This window comes from Poeciliopsis prolifica, unplaced genomic scaffold (assembly GCF_027474105.1).
Source record: "Poeciliopsis prolifica strain line A6 unplaced genomic scaffold, Auburn_PproV2 SCAFFOLD051, whole genome shotgun sequence".
Lineage (NCBI taxonomy): Eukaryota > Metazoa > Chordata > Actinopteri > Cyprinodontiformes > Poeciliidae > Poeciliopsis > Poeciliopsis prolifica.
The window spans coordinates 887160-909525 of NW_026562426.1; the positions used below are offsets into that span (position 1 = coordinate 887160).

At 37.4% G+C, this 22366-nt stretch overlaps 4 protein-coding genes across 5 annotated transcripts; all 4 read right to left on the minus strand.

Moving 5' to 3' along the window:
• Positions 1–1580: 1580 nt before the first annotated feature.
• LOC129378289 (complement C1q-like protein 2) lies at positions 1581–2982 on the minus strand. The gene is made up of 3 exons (XM_055058597.1): positions 2748–2982; positions 2530–2658; positions 1581–2268 (listed from the first exon to the last, which is right to left on the minus strand). The coding sequence occupies exons 1-3, from the start codon at positions 2980–2982 to the stop codon at positions 1988–1990; spliced, it is 645 nt and encodes a 214-aa protein (XP_054914572.1). The 3' UTR covers positions 1581–1987.
• Positions 2983–4781: 1799 nt separating this feature from the next.
• Positions 4782–6590, minus strand: LOC129378185 (complement C1q-like protein 2). Its single transcript, XM_055058474.1, has 3 exons — positions 6333–6590; positions 6118–6246; positions 4782–5145 (listed from the first exon to the last, which is right to left on the minus strand). The coding sequence occupies exons 1-3, from the start codon at positions 6544–6546 to the stop codon at positions 4865–4867; spliced, it is 624 nt and encodes a 207-aa protein (XP_054914449.1). The 5' UTR covers positions 6547–6590; the 3' UTR covers positions 4782–4864.
• Positions 6591–7835: 1245 nt separating this feature from the next.
• On the minus strand, positions 7836–19112 carry LOC129378186 (complement C1q tumor necrosis factor-related protein 3-like). 2 transcript variants are annotated; one of them, XM_055058475.1, is made up of 6 exons: positions 18991–19112; positions 18754–18892; positions 16581–16702; positions 9773–10290; positions 9548–9676; positions 7836–8658 (listed from the first exon to the last, which is right to left on the minus strand). In XM_055058475.1, exons 4-6 carry the CDS (start codon positions 10005–10007, stop codon positions 8378–8380), a joined length of 645 nt encoding a protein of 214 aa, XP_054914450.1. In that variant the 5' UTR covers positions 10008–10290; positions 16581–16702; positions 18754–18892; positions 18991–19112; the 3' UTR covers positions 7836–8377. The 2 variants fall into 2 exon arrangements, with proteins under 2 accessions (XP_054914450.1, XP_054914453.1); XM_055058478.1 differs by lacking the exon at positions 18991–19112 and having other exon boundaries at positions 18754–18972.
• On the minus strand, positions 17533–21477 carry LOC129378290 (uncharacterized). Its single transcript, XM_055058598.1, has 4 exons — positions 21220–21477; positions 20997–21125; positions 20225–20500; positions 17533–18233 (listed from the first exon to the last, which is right to left on the minus strand). The coding sequence occupies exons 1-4, from the start codon at positions 21431–21433 to the stop codon at positions 17875–17877; spliced, it is 978 nt and encodes a 325-aa protein (XP_054914573.1). The 5' UTR covers positions 21434–21477; the 3' UTR covers positions 17533–17874.
• Between the last annotated feature and the right edge of the window lie 889 nt (positions 21478–22366).

The window sequence follows — 22366 nt, forward strand, 5'->3', positions numbered from 1 at the left end:
AGAGGGCTGACAGCAAATACTTAATTCTCTTTTGTACACTTGTGATTGCATAGAAGAAATTTTCTTAAAGGTCCTATGGATCATGTCCATATTGGACAGATCATTTGGTCAGCAGAGGTTTTCTCCTTATAGGTCTTACATAAAGACCATGTCAAATGTCGACCTAAGAGAATCAAACCTGCATCACTTTAGACGCTGTTCAAAGTTCTCCTGTGACATCCTGTTCATTGTTCTGTGAGATGACGATGATGGAGTCAATTGTTTTTTTTTTGGGGCGGGGGGGGTTTGCACTGGTCGCAGACAACAATAGTTTTTATTGTAACAGTTATAATGTTGTGATAATAAAGGCATAACGCCATTTGATTTAAGTTTGAGATCAATTCCAATCAGATTCTGTGTTCAGGTCATTTAGTGTTGCACTTCCAAAGTGTGTGTGTTTCGTTTTAAGAGAAGGCAAATGTAATATCTGGCACACGCAGAAGTGCAGCTGTACATTTGTTGTTCTACAGTCAAAAGAGAAAGTAGAGCTGGAGGCAGCAGGTCATCTCTCTTTATTATTAAGAGATTACATGAACTATGACCTAGTTCTGTTGGTCTTATCAGGTTTATTGTTCATGAGAAATGTCAACTGAAGAGAATCGAGGAAAGACGACAAGTAGAAGATTGTGTATCTTACTGGTGTTGACTACAGAGGATGACTTATCTATAGATTGATAAAAATATGATATAAAAGGAGCACAATAGAAAACATCAACACTGTGTGCCAAGCTTGGCTGCACTTTATATATTTGTTGATCAGCTGTTAATTTTTAACTGTGTGTTTTGAGCATTTAGTCTCGTTATGTTGGTTCACTGGAAGCGTCATAAGGAAGAGTAATTGCAATAATTGTATTGTTGTTGAAACAGATTCTGAATAACCCTGTTGGGGCAGCAGAGATGAGGTCAAGGTCATTCCAGATCAAAAACTGACTGCAACGAACACAGAAATAGAAAAAAAAATCTAAAACAAGCAAAAATAAACAACTAAGTTTTTAAACTTAAAACCAGTGCCGTGGTGTGTGACCTTAAACAGACCAATGTTTAAGATTTTTTACTTAAAAAAATTCTCCAACGTATTGGATTTCTACCTATTTTGTAAAGAATAATTGGCTTAAAATTTTCAACGTTAATGTAAATATCATTGTTGGTTAAAGGCAGGATTTGTTGGTGTAACAACAAATGTTGTTACGTTTGGGTCTAAGGTTTTGGTCTCTAGTGCATCCAGGTTGGTTTGATAAACTTTTCCCTGAATAAAAGTCACCTGAAAAGTAAAATATTATTTACTGAGGCAATCTTTCATTTAAAGACTTATTTAATACATTTAAATTTTATTGCCATGTCTGTTTATTTCAGGACTTACACACCTAATGAAACAGACTAGTTACACACAGATGGTTTGAAAGCCTTTATTTTTGTTGTAATTTTCTTCTTAGTTAATGAAAACATAACATTTAAAATTAGAATATTACATCAGACCAACAACAACAACAAGAAATTTACACAGGAATGCAATCTTAAAGTATGTTTATTATCTGCTTAAAAGTTTTTAATTTTCTAAAAGTAAATTAATCTGACAATGAGCCTCATTGAAATGCATATTTTCATTTACTGACTATGGCTGTAAATTCTGTCCAGATAAATTAAATCCATTTCTACATAGATTAAAACACCATAAACCATTATGTCCATAATGTCCATGTTCTCCACTAGATTTATGTTTAAATTTGGAAAATTCTGGAAAAGAAATGCCTCCAGATTATACAAATACATGTCTGTATATTTTCTTTTTCCATTCACATCTTTCATGCTCTTGTTAGAAATGCTCTTTTCTGAAAAATAAGGCCTTTATTGCGCTTCCACAGTGATTTTTGTGATTTGCTTATGAAACAGAAAAAACACTAACCATGACATTGACATTGAAATAATCAAATTGATGTTCAATCTTTTGTCAGACTTTATGGAGAAGAAAGCCGCTAAATGTAGTGCCATAGGGGTTTCCCCAAACATGCCTGTTTGCATCCAGCTGGATGTAGACCTGGTCTCCCCGCTGAAGCACCAAGAAGGCAGCATTCCCTCCATTATCAGCTCCATCATAAGACGACTTATGATCAGCGCTCCACACAACAACCTGATTGTTCTTTTTGAGTTGTAGACCCACAGATTTTCCTCCACCAGCATGATAGAAGAAGGAGAAGTAGTACATGCCTCTAACAGGTGCAACAAAGATACCTGTGGAAATATTGAGTCAAATCAATTCTGTTGCCTTGTGAAAAACTCTGACTTAATGTTTATGCCCTTAACTGAGCCCTTTGAGTTTTGGAGGTGATAGTTAAGGGGCTTTTAATGCAGGTTTAAATTTTTTTTTTATCATGTAATGACTTTCATTTGCTCATATAAGATTTTAGGTTTAAATTAGAAAGTGAAAATTTGGACATATAAAGTAATATTTCCAGATTATCTAGAAAGGGAAATTACAACAACTCAATCTACCTGTGTGCTGGTTGTAGGCATTGCCCACATTTGTTATGACTCTTGTGTAGATCAAGGTCTTGGATGTGCTGAAGGGTCCGATGGCTGAATTCCCAGCTATTCCAGCACTGAAAACGATCTTGGGTGCTTCTAGATAAAAACAGATAAATGTAGAATAGTTGTAGCTGTTTCAAAAGCTTCAGTGAAACTGCTAAACCAGTAAAAAAAAATTATTTTACCTTTCTCCTGGAGCACCAACACCTGGTTTTCTGTCTCTTCTAGCTTTGTCTCCAAGGATTTACATTTCTCATTGAGAACCAGAACCTGGTTTTCTGTCGCTTTCAGCTTTGTCTCCACAGCTTCTAGTTTTGCTTTCACAGCACCGAGCTCCTGGAACAAGACTGATATTTCAGATATTTCTGTTTCATTAACATCATTCTGGGCCAAAGTTAGACCACAGAACAAAACCAACATCCAAGTAGTGAAATTCATATTGATACTGTCCCCAAACTCAGACTAAATCAAATAATTTCTGGTCCTTTTATATGTTGTTTTTTCTTTTTTTAAATTGTTACCTGCTTAATGTTTAACAACAATTGTTGACAGAGTGACTGTAGGGCCTATTCATGACCACCAAGGATTATATCCTGCTTAGATAAAGCTTTTATCAGAAGATATGTTTTCCCAGTGTACTGGGTTTGTGTCACGTTTTTCGTTGCTTGGCTTGACCTCTAACGCCTGAGAACTGATATCCATACTTAAACTGTGTATGATTTCCAAAGTATATTGTGGTTTTGGAGTTGTGATAATATGTAAGAGAGTAGAGGTTGAGTGTTTAAAAGATTTTTCTCCAGTGAGCGCCGCAATAAGAGCAGGTGGATCAATAGTATCCACACCGGGATAGTAAAGAAGGTCTTCAAAGAAAAAACCTGCTGACCAAAAGGTCCATCCAAACTTTCCAAACCAACATCTAAGTGATCCATAGGACCTTTGAGAAAATATGTGGAATTATTAAAAGATTATTAAATATTTGTTTTCAGACTTATAATTTAGGTTTCTTTTAACAAGGTGTTTAGCATGTAGTTTTTATCTCCCGCCAGCAGGTAGCCGCTCCATCCCACTGATACATAGTTGTGAATATTGTGTAGTTCAGAGACACGGAGCTTCTCAGCTGTGTGAGTTAATTGGAAATGAGTAATACTGATGGAGCCTGGCCTGTTTTTTTTTTTGTGCGTGTTTTTTTTAATGCCTCAGAATTGTATTTACACTGTCTGTTAAATGATTATGGTTGTTTGAGCTCCTTGCCTGCATATTTTCAGAAGCTAACAGCTAGCCTCTTCTGACTAAGCTTTATTCAACGGGATTTTATACAGTTGTTGTTTGAAGTTCTCATTTTCTTCTTGAAATGTATTATTTGTCGTGAGACTATTATCAGCAGGTTTGATTACTATTTATGTTTGGTAATGATGTACATTTTTATAGCTAAATTCAGTGAATAGCAGGTGATCAACTTCATAGCATCGTGGTAGAGTTTGATCATGTTTATTCCCTGATACCTGTATGGAGGAACATCAGTGCCTAATTATCAATAGAGAGGTAAGCGTCATTGCCAGTTAAAACAAGCATTTATTGGCAACTAATATTGCCAAGGTTGGTGCAACATGGTCTTGGTCAAAGGTTAACTTAGTCATATTCCAGCTGCTTTGGTAAAAAAATTAAAAAAAGAATGAAAATGATCTCTGAAGTAAATCTCTTATTTACTTAGATTATGTTTCATTCACAGACCTATTTAATAAATTATAACATTACTGAGACCTCCATTTAATCAGGAACTTTATTACTAAATGAAACCCTTTATGGAGACGAGTTACACACAGATGGATGTTTGAAATCCTTTATTTCTTTTAATCATAATTTTGTGCTTAAAGTTGATAAAAACATGAAATTTAAAAGTTGAGTGTTCCACCACATTACATTTGAATTGGACAATGATCGTCACTGGAATGCATATTTTTATTTAATTTCTGTTCATATCAATTCAAGCTCTATTGATGGGTGTAAATCCATTTATACACAGATTAAAACACCATAAAACCATAATATCCTTTCAGATTTTATAAAAAAAAAAATTAATAATAATTCTCGAAAATTCTGGAATTACATCAATTCAAACATTTGTATGCTTTTATGAATGGCTTGTTGTATATATATTGTATATATATATTGTATATATATGATATATATATATATATATATATATATATATATATATATATATACATATATATATGATTTGAAGATCACTGACTGTCTAGTCAGTAGTTTAAAGCCATTCTAATGATCACATCAATGTTTTTCAGACCTGATGCATAAGATAGCCACTAAAAGTAGTTGAATAGTGATTTCCCCAAACATGTGTCTTTGCACCCAGCTGGACATACACCTGGTCTCCCTGTTGCAGCTCCATGAAGGCAGCATTGCCTCCGTTATCAGCCCCGTCATTCTGTGTCTTGTGATCAGTGCTGTCCAGAACACGCACATTGTTCTTGAAGAGATACAGACGCACTGCATGTTCTCCACCAGCATGATAGAAGAAGGAGAAGTAGTACATGCCTCTAACAGGTGCAACAAAGATACCTGCGGAAACATTGAGTGAAATCAATTCTGTCACCTTGTCAAAAACGCTGACTTAATGTTCCAAAAACATTTTCTACACTCCTAATTTGCATATTGCATATTGGCTTGAAATCCCTGAAATATTTATTTTCAGTGAATAAATTTTTCAGAGATGAAACTTTTCAAATTAATCTCTGAAAGATTCTAAGAAAAACTTTAATATGTCTGTTGTTGCAAAATTTTGACTTTTTGGATTACAGAAATGTCCTCATTCATTCTGGAGAATTTTTGAGGCAAAAAAAAATTTGTAGAGCGTTTTGTTTGCTCATGATGTTCTACTATATTAAAAATATTGCTATTTTTATTTAATTAAGAATTATTAAATCAAACTGAATACTACAAATAAAGACAATTGATAGAAATTGGTGGATCATTTTTACATTTAATGGTGCAGAAAAAGTTTTTTTTTTTTCTCAAGTCTATTTCTTATTGTGCTTCTGAATCAAAAGTGGCCCTAAATGTTAATAACGGAGACAACACTTGGTTGTAAAGAAGGACTTATTTTAGGAGATAGACCTTACATAAAACAAAATGGGAAAAAAAACATAGTCAGGCAGTTGCTCAGAAAGGTATACCTTGTCAGAAAACATTGTTTTTTTAACTTTTTTTTTCATTGCCTTATTGTTTGCTAATTAGGCGTGCTACCATTTAATCCCATCTACAGCCCTTTACACCCAATTAAATAATTAATGAAATTATGTTGGAAATGGTAGAAAAGAAGTGGATTGACACACTTTTCAATCATCCTCACGCTTTGCATACTCATCCAAATGCTTAAATTGGATTTCACAATACTTTTTTTGCTCCTGGACAGATAGCAACATTTTTTGACGAGCGAAGTTAATTTTCTTTAATTAATGTCTTCATCCCACTGGAATATGAAAAACTTGCCACTTAAATGTAGTAATTATTGGAAAAAACAAATCAACTTACCTGTGTGCTGGTTGTAGGCGTTGCCCACGTTTGTTATTACATTTCTGTAGATTAAGGTTATTGGTGTGTCGAAGGGTCCAACAGCTGAATCCCCCAGTATTGAAGCACTGAAAACCACCTTGACTGCCTCTGGATAAAATATAAATGAAAAATGGTTTGATCAGCTTTGTAAACCTCAGTGTAACTGCTAAACCGGTATTAAAAAAAGACTTTACCTTTCTCTTTAAGTGCCAGAACCTGGCTTTCAGTCTCTTTCAGCTTTGTTTCCACAGCTTCCAGTTTAGCTTGCACGGCTCCAAACTCTCTGAGGAACTTACACGTGTCAGGAAAACATGACCCGATTTCATTGATTTCTTCTGTTTCAAGTGAAATTTCCTGGCCCAAAGTTAAACCCCAGAAACACACTAACAACCACACACTGAAATTCATCCTGGTTCTGTAATGTTGGCTACTCTAAATTACTTGATCCTGGTTGCTGTTTTTGTAGAGCTTTGGGATTAATGATTAACTGTTGGCAAAACATGCTGTCTGTGCATCCTCCGTTTGCTATTTCAGTGATTTTGCAATGTTGAAATATTTCTTGGAAATCAATGTTGGTACTATCAGAGTTGGCAGACATAGAGATGCACATATAGATTTCATTCAAAGTGACAATCGTAGCAATGAGGAGAATTGTATACTTCATTTTTGTTCGGGCGAAGAGCCTAAATGGCAAAAACCTTTCAAACGTTTCTGTGTCAGCATGTCTTTAGTGAGTCGCTGCATCATGTGAAGATAACGCTTTTAAGGATTACTCTGATACAAGAAAGAGGTAAGTATAGGTTAGTTTCACTAGAAGTTTGGCAAACACAAGCTTGGTTTTTGATTCAACAGTTGAATTTAGTTGACAACAGCGAAGACATGTGTTGTCTGTGATTGGTGTAAAAACCAGAGCTTTATTTTCCTTTGGCATGTTACGTTTTCATTTTTCCATTTGCTACTTTTTCAAAAGGTTGTTGTGGCTGGCACCATGTTCAATGTCCCGGAGCCTCACGCGGTTGGAAATGTTGCCAAGAAAATGCTTTCTGTGACCCTCTGCTCTCATTGTAAAATCTTTTGCCAAATTATTCAAAACAAAGAAGCTCAGGCCAGGGGTTTAGGGGTTTAGGTTAAGGACAGCATGGAATGATGAGGCATTATTTGTTTGTTTTTGTTTTGTTTCATTGTTTTGTCCTGTGGCCCCAGGAAAACTAATTGGTCATTTTGGTCTAGAACAGCCACTGTTGCAGGTCATAATACTGATGTCATCCCTTCATCCATTGTCTAAGTCATTTGTTCTATAATTATGATGCACATACCTTTATTTGTGTTAGTTTTGCTTACTTTGAGGATTTACGTATATGTAATTTATTTTCAAAAATCTGCTAAAAATTAAGGCCAATTAAGGATTAGCTGATGGCCTTCAGTACAATACAGACCCAACTCTGTATTGTTGTGTCTGGTTTCTCTCATCCTCCTCTCGACGAGGGTCTTCACATAATGAGTTTGTCAGCAGGATTCTGGAGAACTGGACTTTTTACTGAGGAGGTAATTCAGCCATATAATTCAGACGTGTTGGACTAGGGAGATATTTAAAAGTTTCAGAAAACCGGCCCTGAACCCCTGAGCTAGAGGACTCCTGCTCCTCACAGAACACCATCGATTCTCTATGGGGCTCCAGTCCAACACAGACAGCAACATCATGGTCATAACCTCAGCATTTAATGGTCTTGATACATTTGGCATTGCAACAGTTGGAACAAATCAGAAAAGTTTATTTTCATCTGAAAGAAGGACTAGTACCAGGTGACACACTTCTGACAACGCCTGCTTGACTCTAACAATTTCCTAGCATTTCCAAAAGTCCCTCTTCAGCTTGTCACAACCGCCATGCTTCTCTTTGATGCCGTTTACAGCAGTTCTTTGGGACATTGGACTGAGATGATGAGGCATAGCGAGACTGTGTGGCTTGCAGTGGGGAACACAACATGCAGCAGACATGATAAAGATAATCAATCTGATTAGGAAGGTAAGGAGCATGCGGCAGATAGTACCTTCAGGAAGGAGGTGCTGCATGTTCTTTATCTGCCTTATCAGGAAAAAGGAAGGTAAGAAGCCCCCAGAGGACATGGGGGGGGGGGAAATAGTTTGTGTTCTCTCACAATATGCCTGCTGCAATATTTGATGGTCTATTTCATATACAGTCACAAATGTCAATTTAAAATATCATATGTAGTTCATTTCAGAGTGGTCGCAGAAGAACGCCACTGAAAGTGGTGATGTGATCGTTCTGCCAGATGTGACTGTTCGCATACATCCGCACGTACACATGGTCTCCTTGCTGCAGTTGCAGGAAAGCTGCATTGCCTCCATTATCAGCCCCATCATGCGATGTTTTGTGGTCATAGGTTGCCACAACTACATCATTGTTCTTCATAAGGGTTAGATTGACAACTTGTGATCCTGTAGCATGGTAAAGGAAGATGAAGTAGTATATGCCTGGAACTGGTGCAGCAAAGATACCTGGAAAAAATAAGATTTAGGTTCAATAAATATAAAATATGATTCAGTATTTTTTTTAAAGAGGTTTCTCATTTGCATTGACCTAGGCAGTTCATTGCCTAGCATTACAATAGGGTAGCATTAGCCCTGATTAGGCTGGCAACTAGCATAGCCTGGTCACCCATTACTTGTTCTTTTTCTTAAAAAATAGTTGGTAATATATTTCTAAGTGTCATATATTACATGCATTTATATGTTTTTGTGATACTTTACTGTAAGACAGTGACATCATGCATAATTGGTGTCACAAATTGAAGCCACCTCCTGAATCGGAAGCCAGTTTTCACAGCTGTGAACTACATGAAATGTTTATGTTTGATGTCATGTATTACAGTAAACTGTCAAAAAAACAGATGTAAATGCATATAATGAATGACGCTAACAGATAAAATGCCAACTGTTTTTCTTGACGTTTTTTTAAAGAAAAAAGTACAATTCTCAGGTGACCAACATAGTCAACTTAGCCTACCGCATGCTAACTTTAGCCGTTCTGTGCTAATGGACAGCAGAGGACGTAAAAAAACTAGTGGGTGACCAGCCCAGACTTGCTAGTTACTAGCTTCTTCAAACCCAGCAGAATCTCCTTCTCATTTGACAGCGGCAGCCGTTCAGGTATCTGTGCCTCCTATCAATAATTTGGTCAGTATCTAGCTTCAGAATAGATTTAGCCTCTTGTATCAAGGAAGTAGTTCACACTGGGTGGACTTTAGTCTTACTTTTGGCAGTAATATTGTGTCTTAAAATCTTGAACATCTGCAGTAGGAGTGTTTGTAAACTCCTAATCTAGTGACTCTGCTACTACAGGTATTCAAATTTAGAAATATATAATTTAAGAAATAGAAGGACCCACCTGTGTGCTGATTGTAGGCATTGCCCACGTTGATTATTACTCTTCTGTAGATTAAGGTCGTGTCTGTGTTGAAGGGTCCAAGAGTTCCACTCCCACCAGTTGCAGCACTAAATGCTATGTTGGATGCGTCTACATAAAACAATATACATGTATAAAATATATATATATATAAACTGTCTCATATATTTAGTATTATACGCCTTTAAAATGTCCAAAAGCAGTTACCTTTTTTCTTCAGTTCTAGAACCTGGTTTTCAGTCTCCTTCTGCCTCGTTTCCATGGCTTCTTGTTTCTCTTTTATGGTTTCTTGTTTCTCCTTCATGGCTCCAAACTCTTTGAGGAACTTACACATGTTAGGAAAGCATGACCCGGTTTCAGTGGTTTCTTCTGTTTGAGGTAAAACATCCTGGGCCAAAGTTACACCACAGAACCACAGTAACAACCACAATGTGAAAGTCATCCTGGTTCTGTTCCAACATCATCCAGTCTCACTGACTGGATGATGTTTGTTGGTTTTATGAAGCTTCAAGTTACCTGGTTAATGGTTAACTAGTGAGAAACTCCGTTGTATGTGCTCTGTTTGCTTTTTCAATGCTGCTGCAGTGCTGAAAGTTTTCATAAATCAGTGTTGACGCCAAGTTCTCATCGATGCACAATTATGGGTCTCACTTCCGGCAACACGAACACAGCGTTAAGTTTTGTAATGGAATGACCATGATTAGCAGTGCTGCGCCTCTGAAGAACTGACAGTAATAAAGACGACAAAAGCAGAGAAGCTGGTCAGAGATCTGAGCTGAATAAGTTGGATATAGAGATGCACATGAAAATATAATGCAAAGTAATAATCGCAATGAAAAACTTTTTTCTATCTAAATAAATAATCAAAATATTTTAGGTAGTTGAAATTAGACAGAAGGATAAAATTATATCGCCACATCCCCAATTTCAAAGGGATGCAAAAAGATCAAACTATTTCTATGCTGGATTTTGCTACGATTAACTATGAAACTACTATTAAAAAGTATCAGAGGTAATCTTTAACAAAGTCAGACATTTTGATCAATATTGCCAAGCTATGACACCGTGTGATTATCAGGAAATTAATAGCCAAGCAGCTTTTTATCTCTGTCAAGTATAGTTTAATGAATACCAGTGTAGTGAGGTGTGATCTTACAGAATAATCGTTGAACGGTTTGATGTGAAAAATAAACAACTTCTCTAATATACACAACTAGTAGGTCCAGGATGTTGGTCCTTGAAAACTGGTGTTGAAGGCCTCCAGTATAGAGTGTCTGTAGTAATAATACTGTAAGTAAAACATTTCTGCTTAAATTTCCCCACTGATTTTATGTAAAACTAAGTTTTTTGTACTCATTGAATTCTGGGTTTTCTTTATCTACAAGATATAATCATCAAAACTACAATAATTAAAGGCACTAAATATTTCACTCTTTGTATTAAAACTATGAGTTTCAGTTTTTGAAATGACTCACGGAAAGGTTTTACTTCATATTGAATTTTCTTTAGATATACCTCTAAACATGCAACCATGCTTGTTCCTGAAACTTTGTTTTCTTCTTTTTACAGGAAACGTTCCACTAAAGGTCATTTGCCAGATTTACTGCTGATGTTTGACCAAGTTACACAAAGTATGCAAAGCACGTTTCTGCACAAGTAGAAACAAACAAACTGAGAACCACGAGGAAATAACTTGTTTCCTCAAACATCAAATCTGCTACGTGTTTCCTTTCTCTGCGCACACCCAACGGCTTTCTACCATTGATTTAGATTCTTCAAGTTCGCATGTTGTCATGAAAGTATCCAATAAGGGAAAAAAAGTTGCTAAGTTGGCAACAGTGCTCTACCTCTATCTGGCCATTAAATAAGTCAGGCCACACAGGGACCTTACACTGCTGAAAATAGTGCACTGTTTTTAGTACAGGTGTCTTTTTACATCAGAATTGCAATATACGACTCATCTTTGCTCTGAGTCCACTTTAAAATATTACAGCGAGTATGTTACATTTTATGCTCAAATTAAAGTGCTCAGTTTTTATTTGATGTCAATGTACGTTGGGTTTCAGAAAGTAACTTCTATACTCTCAAATGTCTTGTACACGTTGCAGTACCGGCATTGACTTTCCTTACAAGCTCACACTTCCGACTTCTTTGTTTAGAAGAACTCAACTCTTGGAAATGTGAACGAGTCATAAGACCATTGACACAACCTGCAACTGTAAGCTTCTCTTCCACCAACTCACACATTCAAGGCCAAGACTCTCAACAACAAGTCCGGGAAAGGGTGGAGAGTTCAAAGACTGATAAAATTTTGAGTAAGGAGTTCATGAGGAAGTACATCCATATTGCTAAGATTTTCACCGACCAGTCCGAAGTGGACTGGGATGTGAAGTAGTAGTTTATTAAGCTGTGGAAGACTCTCTGACAGTCTGAGATGAATCTCTATGAAAAGTGACGCTAATGCAGGAAACTGGCCTTTTTAAAAGTTGAGAGGAAATCCAGCTCTTGAACAGTAGCCTGTTCAAACTCTCCAGATGAAAAATTAAATAAAAGATAAAACATGCTTGTTTGTGGTTGCAGCAGAGGTTTCATCACCTGCAGCCTTCACCCCTCTCACACTGGCAGCACAGACTCAGGCCAAACATTTGTGTAGCAGGAGGATTCGACGGCATTGATAAAAAATATTATTCATGTGCACCTTCAAATAAGATCAGACTGAATTTACAGCGACCTGTGCGTGTTCCTTTTCACATTAACCCACTTAAAGCTTTGAGGTCATTTGCCTTTCCAGTCTTCATCTCAGGTGAAACGGAGATGCTGTTGTAGACCAAAATGTTTTTATTTGATTTTTTGGGGGGAATATGTCGGAAACCATGCGTCCTTTTCCTTCTAATGTATCCTCAACATTCATTTGGTCAATCAGCTAAAAAGTACGGATTTACATCATTTATATAAATATCAGCCAGATTTGTAATTTTGGCCAATTGGTGCCATTAATCTGAGGGTAATTAACTCCTGGTACTAGAACTTTTTTATGAATTTTACAAGATTTTCACAATAAATGTCAGTGTTTTCTACATTTCTTCTGTAAATATTACATGACATTTATGTTTCTTGAGTCATGGTGATTTCTTTTCTTTTCTACGGCAATATAATGCTTTGGATGCTACAAACTGTAACCGTTGGTATTTCAAAACTTTTCACTGTAAATTTGACAGATTTCTTTTTGCAGTGTAGTTTTGCATATGCATTAATACCAAGACAATAGTTGTGTTGGTGCATACATACTCTCCAAGGCAAAGCAATTTCATTTGTGTAGCACAGTTGAGCAACAAAGCAATTTGAAATTCTACAAATGATAAAAACATAGAGGCAGCAAATATTATATTCTCTCACGTCATCATCAAAATCCAAAAAACTGATCATCACAGCAAACTAGAAGAGAAAAAAGACTAAAATTAATCAATGTCCTAGTTATTATTAATCAAATAGTTTTTAGCTGCAGTATGCAACTTTAAAAAAATTAATAATTTGATCATTTTAAGACAGATAATCTGTGAAAAAGTTATGCTCCTCTGCCTTTTTTCAGTGCTAACTAGAAACAACCAATCAAAGTCTGGAGGCGGGTCTTAGGGATGTCAATCACCCTTTCTTCTTCCCCCTGGGTTACTGCTAAGGTGAATGCTAAAACTTGTTAGCACCAAGGATGATGGCAGATAAACAGTTTTTCCTGTAACGGTAAGTTGTTGCTCCACCATTAGCATACAGAGCAACAAGTACATGAGGTTGATTGACAGCAAGAAGACTCGCCTCCTTGCCGTGATTGGTTGTTTTTGGTGGGAACGAATTGGCCGCGTTGCATTTCTTCAGATGGTCATGTCAATGTCAATGTCAAATTTATTTATATAGCACTTTAAAACAGGTATAAAACTGCACCAAAGTGCTGCACAAGAACGACAGTAGCACAAATAGATAAAAACAGAATATCAAAAATTGCTTCAGTTAAAAGCCAACGAATAAAAATGAGTTTTGAGAAGCGATTTAAAATGATCCAGGCTGCTAGCAGATCTAATCTGAAAAGGCAAATTGTTCCATAGATTAGCAGCAAAAACAGAAAAAGCCTGATCTCCTTTCCTTAGTCGGGTCCGAAGGACTGTAAGTAAAAGTTGATTGTTTGATCTGAGGGTTCTAGACACAAACTGAAATTTTAAAAGGTCCTGAAGATAAGGGGGAGCTAACCCATTTAAAACTTTATAAGTTAATAAAAGAATCTTAAAATCTATTCGATACATAACAGGCAGCCAGTGTAAATTGACCAGTATAGGCCTTATATGGTCACGCTTCCTGGTTCCTGTAAGAAGCCGTGCCGCTGCATTCTGGATCATTTGAAGTCAATGAATATGTGATTTAGCCATGCCACTATATAAAGAATTGCAATAATCCAAACGAGTGGTAATAAAGGCATGGATCAGTCCTTCAAAGTCCTTCAAACTAAAATAAGATTTGATTTTTGCTAAAATCCTCAGGGAGGAGCTCGATTTTTTCTGTCTCACATTAAACTGATAGTTTCAATGAATATGTAAAAAAAACAACAAAAAAAACATATTCTTTATAAAAAAATAACATACCACAACTTTAAAGAAACTCTGCAGTTTTCTGAAAGATTGCTCCAGATTTGCGGTGCATAGAAGCTGAGTGCTTCTTCTCCATGTTTCCGGTTCTGGTTCTGCTCTGCAGCCCCAGAACCAGAACCAGAAGACCTGAGAGGTCTGGAAGGTTGGTACAACAGCGGATCTTTTATGTTTTGTGGTGCTAAACCGTTTAACCATTTATAAACTAACAGAAGTACCTTAAAGTCTATTCTACAAGGAGCCAGTGAACTAGAGCATTCAGACCGGGTTGTGTGGTTTACATGCACAGTCTGCTGCTTTGATATGCGTAGCGTCTGATGTGCATACAGCAGGTCAGCTATACTGTTATACATACGGTTTATGATTATGAAATAATCCTGAGTGATATTTCAGTTTCTATAAAACTAATTGGTTATTTTGGTCTAGAACAGCCACTGTTGCAGGTATTAATCTTGAAGCCATTCCTCCATTATCCATTGTTCTGATGCACAAACCTTTATTTTATTTTATTTTATTTTTTTGTATATTTTGAGAATTTTCTTGTGTTTTTTTTTTTTGTTTTTTTTTTCTTGTTTTTGTTTTTGTTTAGTTTTTTCAAAAATGAGCTAAATATTGAGGTCAGTTGAGTATTAGATGGTGACCATCTGTATTGTTGGCTCTGGTTTCTCTCATCTTCACATCATGAGTTTATCAGAAGGACTCTGGAGAACTGGATTTTTTACTGAGGAGGTAATTCAGCCATTTAATTCAGACGTGTTGGACCAGGGAGGCATTTAAAAGTTTCAGAAAACCGGCCCTGAACCCCTGAGCTAGAGGACTCCTGCTCCTGACAGAACACCATCGATTCTCTATGGGGTTCCAGTGAAACATGTACAGTAACATCATGGCCATTGAACCGGCTCTTGATACCTTTGGCATCACAATAGAAAGGTTCAAATTCCTGCTGGAACAAACATCAGAAAACATTTTCATCTGAAATAAGGACTTTGGACCACTGAGCAGCAACCTGGTTCTTTTCCACTTAGACACTTTTGACAACGCCTGTCTGACTCTAACAATTTTCTGGCATTTCTAGCAATCCATCTTCAGCTTGTCATGATCAGCATGCTCCTCTTTGATGCCATTTTACAAGAGTGTGTTGGAGCGTTGGACTGAGATGATGAGTTGTAGCTATACTGCGTATAAAATTATCATTGATAGCACCTCACACCACATAATGCTTTGGATATTTTACCATTGTTTTTTTTTTCTATCACATCATTTTCAGTAGAATTGTATTTAACATATTTTACGGACTATAAGTCGCTCTGGAGTATAAGTCGCATTTTTGAGGAAAATTTATTTGATAAAATCCAACACCAAGAACAGACATGTCATCTTGAAAGGGAATTTAAAATGAAACTAGAAGATTTCTGAAGAAATTTAACCGGGGCCTATCAAAGTGTGCCCTTCGATTTGTTATGCTAAAAATGAGCATCAATGCTCAGCTTGGCTGAAAAATTACAAAGTATCATGGAGAATCACAAGAATGTTCACTAACATGGGCTTTCACCATTCAGTATGTTAAAAGTTGTGTATAAGCCAAAATTAGTCAAAATGCTAATGTTAGCGTGAATATTGTCAGTATCAGGTGTGGCTTCACTAAAATATTGTCTGTAATTTACTTACTCCATTCAGTATACTAAACATGGTTAATAAGTAAGAGAAATAGCTGATACCTTATTGGGCACGCAGTGATATGAGCCGCATTCCAGGAGACGGAAGAATAATAACGATTCTTCTGTGTTAGTGTTTAAGTCTAATTTTACCTAGTTTTATTATTTATCCCTCCTATCTTGGTAGATATAGTCCCATAAAAATTATATAAAGATCTGTAAATGTACATTTTTTAAATTCTCTTAGCAGTTAGCACTGCAGTTAGCATTTTCCGGTCTGTGTGCAAGTTGATTTCCATTCCGATATCTGCTCCTTTACCGTTTGAATACTCTCTGTTTACTGTGCTGTCAGCTGTTCTGGCTTCTGGCTCACCTTTGAGCCTTCAATTTTCAACATGTTGGCAATTTAATGCCCAGGATTGGTCACCTCCTCCAGGTCTTATTCATTGTTTTTAGTCCAGATCATTTTCTATCTATGTCATTAGTGCTACTGTCTGGCATTTTTCAAACGGCAGGTTGAATTAACATGTTCAATTCCAGTGGTCTCAATGACATCAGTGGTTAGACATCACTGTGATACCACAAAGGAGTCTCTCTCTTGATTGTAGGACACAGAGAGTGTTTTCTCAGACCTGTCCCACACTTCTATCGCGATAGATCAGTCTTCAAAGCACGCTCGAAATTAATCGAAATGAGCAGTATATCGATTTCAGAGAAGCAAGAACTTACCAGAATATGGACGTCAAGCTTTTCCAGATGTGCTTTCATGGATCGAGATGATGGAGCTCAACATTCAAGTCGACTACGACGCTGTCCTTTGTTTTGAGGATGGCGATGACAGCCCCATTGAGCTGGAAGATGAAGCAACAGAGATTAAGGGGGAACCAAGTCCTTCTGGCAACTTGGAAAGTCCAACATTATTGGAAGTCAAGCAGGAAATAACTCCAGCTGCTGACCCTGAGCCTCTCAACTCAGTTGAAAACCGGCAAACTTACCAACCATCTACTGTTTCCCATTCTATCCTCGTTTTCACTGGAGTTGCAGAGTCAAGAAAACAAAAGAAATGTGGTTATGTGGCCTCCCGATACCAATCAAAGTACCCCAAGGCCACAAGAATGATTGGGGTGAAGAGACTAGCCAACACATCAGTGATCTCAGTAGGCAGGTAGACGATCTGAAAAAAGAACTGCAGAGTAAAACTTTTGATCTCAATGAGGAAAGAGAGCGAAGGACTGCATGTCAGACTGAAGTCATATCCCAGCAGGAAGAGATTAAAAAACTGCAAAAAATGCTAGAAAACGAACGTTGCATGAATGTCAAACATGACCATGGAAGAAACGGTCAAGAGATTACAGGTGGCTCAAAGGTTTCTTGTTCCTCCAAACAAGAGTATTCTTCAACAGCTGGATTATTTCAAGAGGGAGGCTGAAAAAAAATGCCTCCAACAACAAAGGTCTGGTCGAAGTAATGTTTGAAGAATACAGAGTGAGACTGAAATATGAGGAGCAGCTGAAAAGTCAGTTTCCAAATTCAGAGAACAGGAGGAAATCTCTGCAGGCTCTGGTTGCAGACATGAAGATGAAGTTGAAACTCTTTGGGCCCTTGAAATTATTTTTTTTCTGTCCCTGACTACAAGTCATGACTGGTAAAAATTTGGTCAAGAAAACAGAAATTGTTTGCTTTTCTTTCAATAAGGCAACAGTTCTCAATCCTTTATTTTGAATTTTAATGATATACAAATTTCACAAGACAAGATCTCACAGTCTTACAATTTTTTTTTTGCATTTTTAATGTATTTTGTGGCCCCTGAGTAGTCTAAAGTTACCAGTTTTGGACCCGAGAAGTAAAGACTTCACCACTGTTCATGGAATGTGGGAGTACGTTTTGTTACAGAGTTCAGTTTAAAAAAATATTTTCAAATTATCAGCAAATTTGAAAACAAAAACAAGACCAACTAACTGTGGCATTTTGTTTTTGTTTGCTCAATGAGTTTAAGTCATTTCCATCAGTATTCAATCATTTTTCAGACTTGGTGCAGCAGAAAGCCGCTGAACGTGGTGTGGTAGTTGTTTCCCCAGACGTGATTGTTTGCAACCAGCTGGAGGTAGACCTGGTCTCCCTGCTGCAGCTCCAGAACGGCCGCATTGCCTCCGTTATCGGACCCGTCGTTCGATGTCTGCTGGTCAGAGCTCAACACCACAATCTCGCTGTTCTTCATCAGGTGCAAGTTCGAAGGATGCAATCCCGAGGCGTGATAGAAGAAGGAGAAGTAGTATATCCCTCGAACAGGAGCAACAAACACACCTGTGGGAGCAATGTTATAGTCGAACAAGCGAGTCGGACATAATGTTCCTCCACATCTCTGAAGAAAAGTGAAATCTTAAAGGCTTCCACTCCTTTACTCCTTAACTTAGTGACAGCTAGTTGCGTTTTCTGAAAAGCTAACTACATTTCTTTTGCTGAATATTCTTGTCCGACTTTGAAGATTTGGAATGGTAAGTTACATATAGCTGTATGATCTGGTTGTAGGCACTGCCGTGATTTGTTATCACGGTTCTGAAGACCAACGTTTGGGACCTGTGAGGGACGGGTCCGATGGGTCCATTCCCACCTGTTGCAGCACTGAAAACTACCTTCAATGCTTCTAGACAAAAACAAACTCAATAAAATATGCTTCAAATGGTTCTAAAAAAAAACTCAGTAAAACTAAACCAGGTGGGTCCTCGAGGGCCAGCATCCTGCATGTTTTAGTTCTCTCTTTTCAGCATGTCGATGTTCTTCTTTGGCCATCATTTGATCCAGACACGTTAAACCAGGGAGACAATTGAGACATGCAGGGTGCCGGCCCTCGAGGACCCACTTTGGGCAGCACTCTTCTAAACCAATCATAAAGAGACTCTACCTTTCTCTTTAAGCACCAGAACCTGGCTTTCGGTCTCTTTCAGTTTTGTTTCTAGTTTCCAGTTTTGCTTTCACAGCATGGAGCTCTTCGTGGAAGCATGACGAGTCAGGACAGCATGAGTGAGTTCCAGTAGACGTTTCTGTTTCAACAGCCAGAGTTAAACCAGAGAACAACACGAGGACACAAAAAGCCAAGTCCATATTGATTCTGTCTTCAAAAACTCAGACTGACACCAACCCTGACTGTCGCTCCTTTTATGCCATTCTAATGCTTTCTGTCTGATGTTGATTATTGGCAGAGTGATTGTAGAGCCCACTCACCAACCAACATGCTCTACTTGCATAGAGCATTGCTCAGAAGATCTGCTTTATCGTGGTGGCCTGAGGGTTGTGACATGTTTTCAGTTGCTTAACTTGACCTCAGTGACCTGAAAATCAATATCCAAAACCAAATACTTTTTTTTACATATATATTAAAGTAGGTTGTTTGTTAGAGTTTTATATTTCTATGCAAAAGGTTATTAGACTGCGGAAGAGTTTGAGGATAATGAATCGACTGTGGACATAACTGGCGCTGATTCTTGTGTTGTTGCTGCTGGACTGGACCGGGAAACACAAGGTTAGTTCTCGACTCTAAATTGTAATGTTTAGTGGACAGCCTGGAACGACGGAGATCATCTGCGACTAGTGGAAAACGCCGAGCTTCATGCTTCTCTGCTGCGTGTTTTTATATTTTCAGTTTCCTCTTTGCAAAATACTGAATTTTAGGTGTTAGACATCAGCACGGCTTGTTCAGGAGGAAGTAAGGAATTTTCTTCTTTAACAACAGCGCCTCCTTCTGGAGTTGTTTTTTTTTTTTTTTTGCTTGTTTTTTTTCAGTTAAATCAAAATTCAACTTCATGAATACACATGCCAGAAAATAGTTCAGACTCAATATTTATGTTCATCAAACACAATTGACTTTAAACCAAGGACGAATAAGTTCCAAACAGACTTGTGCTTCAGAATGTGTTTAATTACAAAGCCTTGAGAGTCATAAAGATTTTTGTCTGTGAATAATTTAGTCAGCTTACATTGATTTAGACCTTTTTTTTCCTCATCTAAATCATTGAAGCCTTAAAAAAGCAACAATAGAAGTACAGCTAGATCCATTTACATGATCTAACAAAAAATACTGTCGACGTTCTTCTGTGTTTTCTCAATCATTCTTTAAAATGTCCGAATTCCGACTGAAAATCAGAGGGAAAAACAATTGCAAACAGGAGTAGTTTATTGCAGAAATTATTCCAAGATCATTCTTCATCTGGCGCAATTTGAATTCTTGATTCATCCCTACATGTGCACACACAATAAATGACTCGAGGGCTGTTAACACAGTAAATTTTGTTTGGAAACAAGAAATTTCTTGATCTGCTTAGCAGATCAACACGTTAAGCATATCACGCATAGAAGCATATGTAGTTCATTTCAGAGTGGACGCAGAAGAGCGCCACTGAAAGTGGTGATGTAATCATTCTGCCAGACGTGACTGTTCGCAGACATCCGCACGTACACCTGGTCTCCTTGCTGCAGCTGCAGGAAAGCTGCATTGCCTCCATTATCAGCCCCATCATGCGATGATTTGTGGTCATAGACTGTCACAACTATCTCATTGTTCTTCATCAGGGTTAGATTGACAAGTTGTGATCCTCCGGCATGATAAAAGAAGGTGAAGTAGTATATGCCTGGAACTGGTGCAGCGAAGATACCTGGGAAAAACAAGATTTAGGCTTAATATAATATAATATGATTCAGTATATTTATTTAAAGAGGCTACTCATTTGCGTTGGCTGACTAACAGGCTTTTAACCGAAAAGGATTGCTGTCCATTAGCACAGAGAGGCTAATGTTAGCCTTGGAGATGCTCTTACTCTCACTCTGAATAGTGCGTTCACATCAAATGCGCTTCGAGCATCAGACGTGTCCGGTTTACATTCAAAGTTTATGTGGAGGCACGTCACGGTCTGTCGCAGCGTTTGACGCGTCAAACGCATCTGTCACGTATAACAAATATGCTGGCAATAGAAAACAAGGGCAAGAGCCACTTTGACACGTCAGACATGCCCTCGACGCGCCTCCAAACGCGCCTGACACTCACAAGGCGTTTGGGGTCAACGCACCATCAAGCGTCCGCATTCAAAGGGCGCGTTGAACTTGGACTCTGCTACTACAGGTATTCAAATTTAGAAATATAGAAGGACCCACCTGTGTGCTGATTGTAGGCATTGCCCACATTGACTATTACTCTTCTGTAGATTAAGGTCGTGTCTGTGCTGAAGGGTTCAGTGTGTCCATAGCCACCAGTAGCAGCACTAAATGCTATGTTGGATGCATCTACATAAAACAATATACATATATAAAAAAAGATATAAACTGTTTCATATATTTAGTAATATATGCATTTGAAATGTCCAAAAGCAGACCTTACCTTTCTTCTTCAGTTCTAGAACCTGGTTTTCAGTCTCCTTCTGCCTCGTTTCCATGGCTTCTTGTTTCTCCTTCATGGCTCCAAACTCTTTGAGGAACTTACACATGTCGGGAAAGCATGACCCGGTTTCAGTGGCGACTTCTGTTTGAGGGAAACCATCCTGGGCCAAAGTTACACCACAGAACCACAGTAACAACCACAACGTGAAAGTCATCCTGGTTCTGTTCCACTGCCTCTTGTCCTCTCACTGACTGGATGATGTTTGGTGGTTTTATGAAGCTTCAAGTTACCTGGTTAATGGTTAACTAGTGAAAAACCCCGTTGTATGTGCTCTGTTTGCTTTTCAGTGCTTTAGCAGTGTTGAAAATGTTTTGTAAATCAGTGTTGGTACTAAGTTTTCATAGAGATACACATAAAAATAACTATCATCATGAACACAATTTTGTATCTAAATCAATAATTGAAATATTGAATGTAGTTTAAAACTGACACAAATATATGCAATTTCAAAAAGATTCATAGATATAAAAATATTCCCGTCTGTTGTAAAACAATAACTTTGATATCAAAAAGTTTCATATGTAAATCTTTAATAAAGTCAGTCATTATGACCAACATGACTAAAATATTGGTCATATTAAACACTATGACCAATATTAATCAATATTTATCTGGACAAGTCTGGACACCGATTGATTATCAGAAAATTTAAAGCAAAAAAGCTTTTTATCTCTGTCAGGTATTGCTTTATGAATACCGGCGTTGTGAGGCGGAATATTACAGAACAATAAATGACAATAAATAATAAACAGAAACACTTACAGAATAAAAGTGTTGCTGTGAGAGACAGACGGCTGTGTAACGATCCGCCTCTCATTTACACAGATAAAAGTTTCAGGACGCTGGATCTTGAACATCGGCACTGAAGTCAGTCTGCAGTAATAATGCTACTGCAAGAGTTTAACATTTCTGCTTAAAATATCCCATTGGTTTTATGTAAGAAAACAAAACAATTCTCACTCATTCATCTCTGGGTTTTCATATCTGCAAGACATAATCAGCAATATTTTTTTGACCTCATATTTAAATTTTTATTGGATGTACCTCATATACAGCTTTGTAGTACAAAATCAATCTCCATCAAGTG

Coding starts and splice junctions, on each gene's coding strand:
- LOC129378289 (XM_055058597.1), bottom strand. CDS start 2,982: ATGTTGGTTTTGTTCTGTGGTCTAACTTTGGCCCAGAATGATGTTAAT. Junction 2,659..2,747: donor GTTGGTGCTCCAGGAGAAAG/GTAAAATAATTT, acceptor GTTTTTATCTAG/AAGCACCCAAGATCGTTTTC. Junction 2,269..2,529: donor TGCCTACAACCAGCACACAG/GTAGATTGAGTT, acceptor ATATTTCCACAG/GTATCTTTGTTGCACCTGTT.
- LOC129378185 (XM_055058474.1), bottom strand. CDS start 6,546: ATGAATTTCAGTGTGTGGTTGTTAGTGTGTTTCTGGGGTTTAACTTTG. Junction 6,247..6,332: donor TCTGGCACTTAAAGAGAAAG/GTAAAGTCTTTT, acceptor TATTTTATCCAG/AGGCAGTCAAGGTGGTTTTC. Junction 5,146..6,117: donor CGCCTACAACCAGCACACAG/GTAAGTTGATTT, acceptor ATGTTTCCGCAG/GTATCTTTGTTGCACCTGTT.
- LOC129378186 (XM_055058475.1), bottom strand. CDS start 10,007: ATGACTTTCACATTGTGGTTGTTACTGTGGTTCTGTGGTGTAACTTTG. Junction 9,677..9,772: donor TCTAGAACTGAAGAAAAAAG/GTAACTGCTTTT, acceptor TGTTTTATGTAG/ACGCATCCAACATAGCATTT. Junction 8,659..9,547: donor TGCCTACAATCAGCACACAG/GTGGGTCCTTCT, acceptor TATTTTTTCCAG/GTATCTTTGCTGCACCAGTT.
- LOC129378290 (XM_055058598.1), bottom strand. CDS start 21,433: ATGACTTTCACGTTGTGGTTGTTACTGTGGTTCTGTGGTGTAACTTTG. Junction 21,126..21,219: donor TCTAGAACTGAAGAAGAAAG/GTAAGGTCTGCT, acceptor TGTTTTATGTAG/ATGCATCCAACATAGCATTT. Junction 20,501..20,996: donor TGCCTACAATCAGCACACAG/GTGGGTCCTTCT, acceptor TGTTTTTCCCAG/GTATCTTCGCTGCACCAGTT.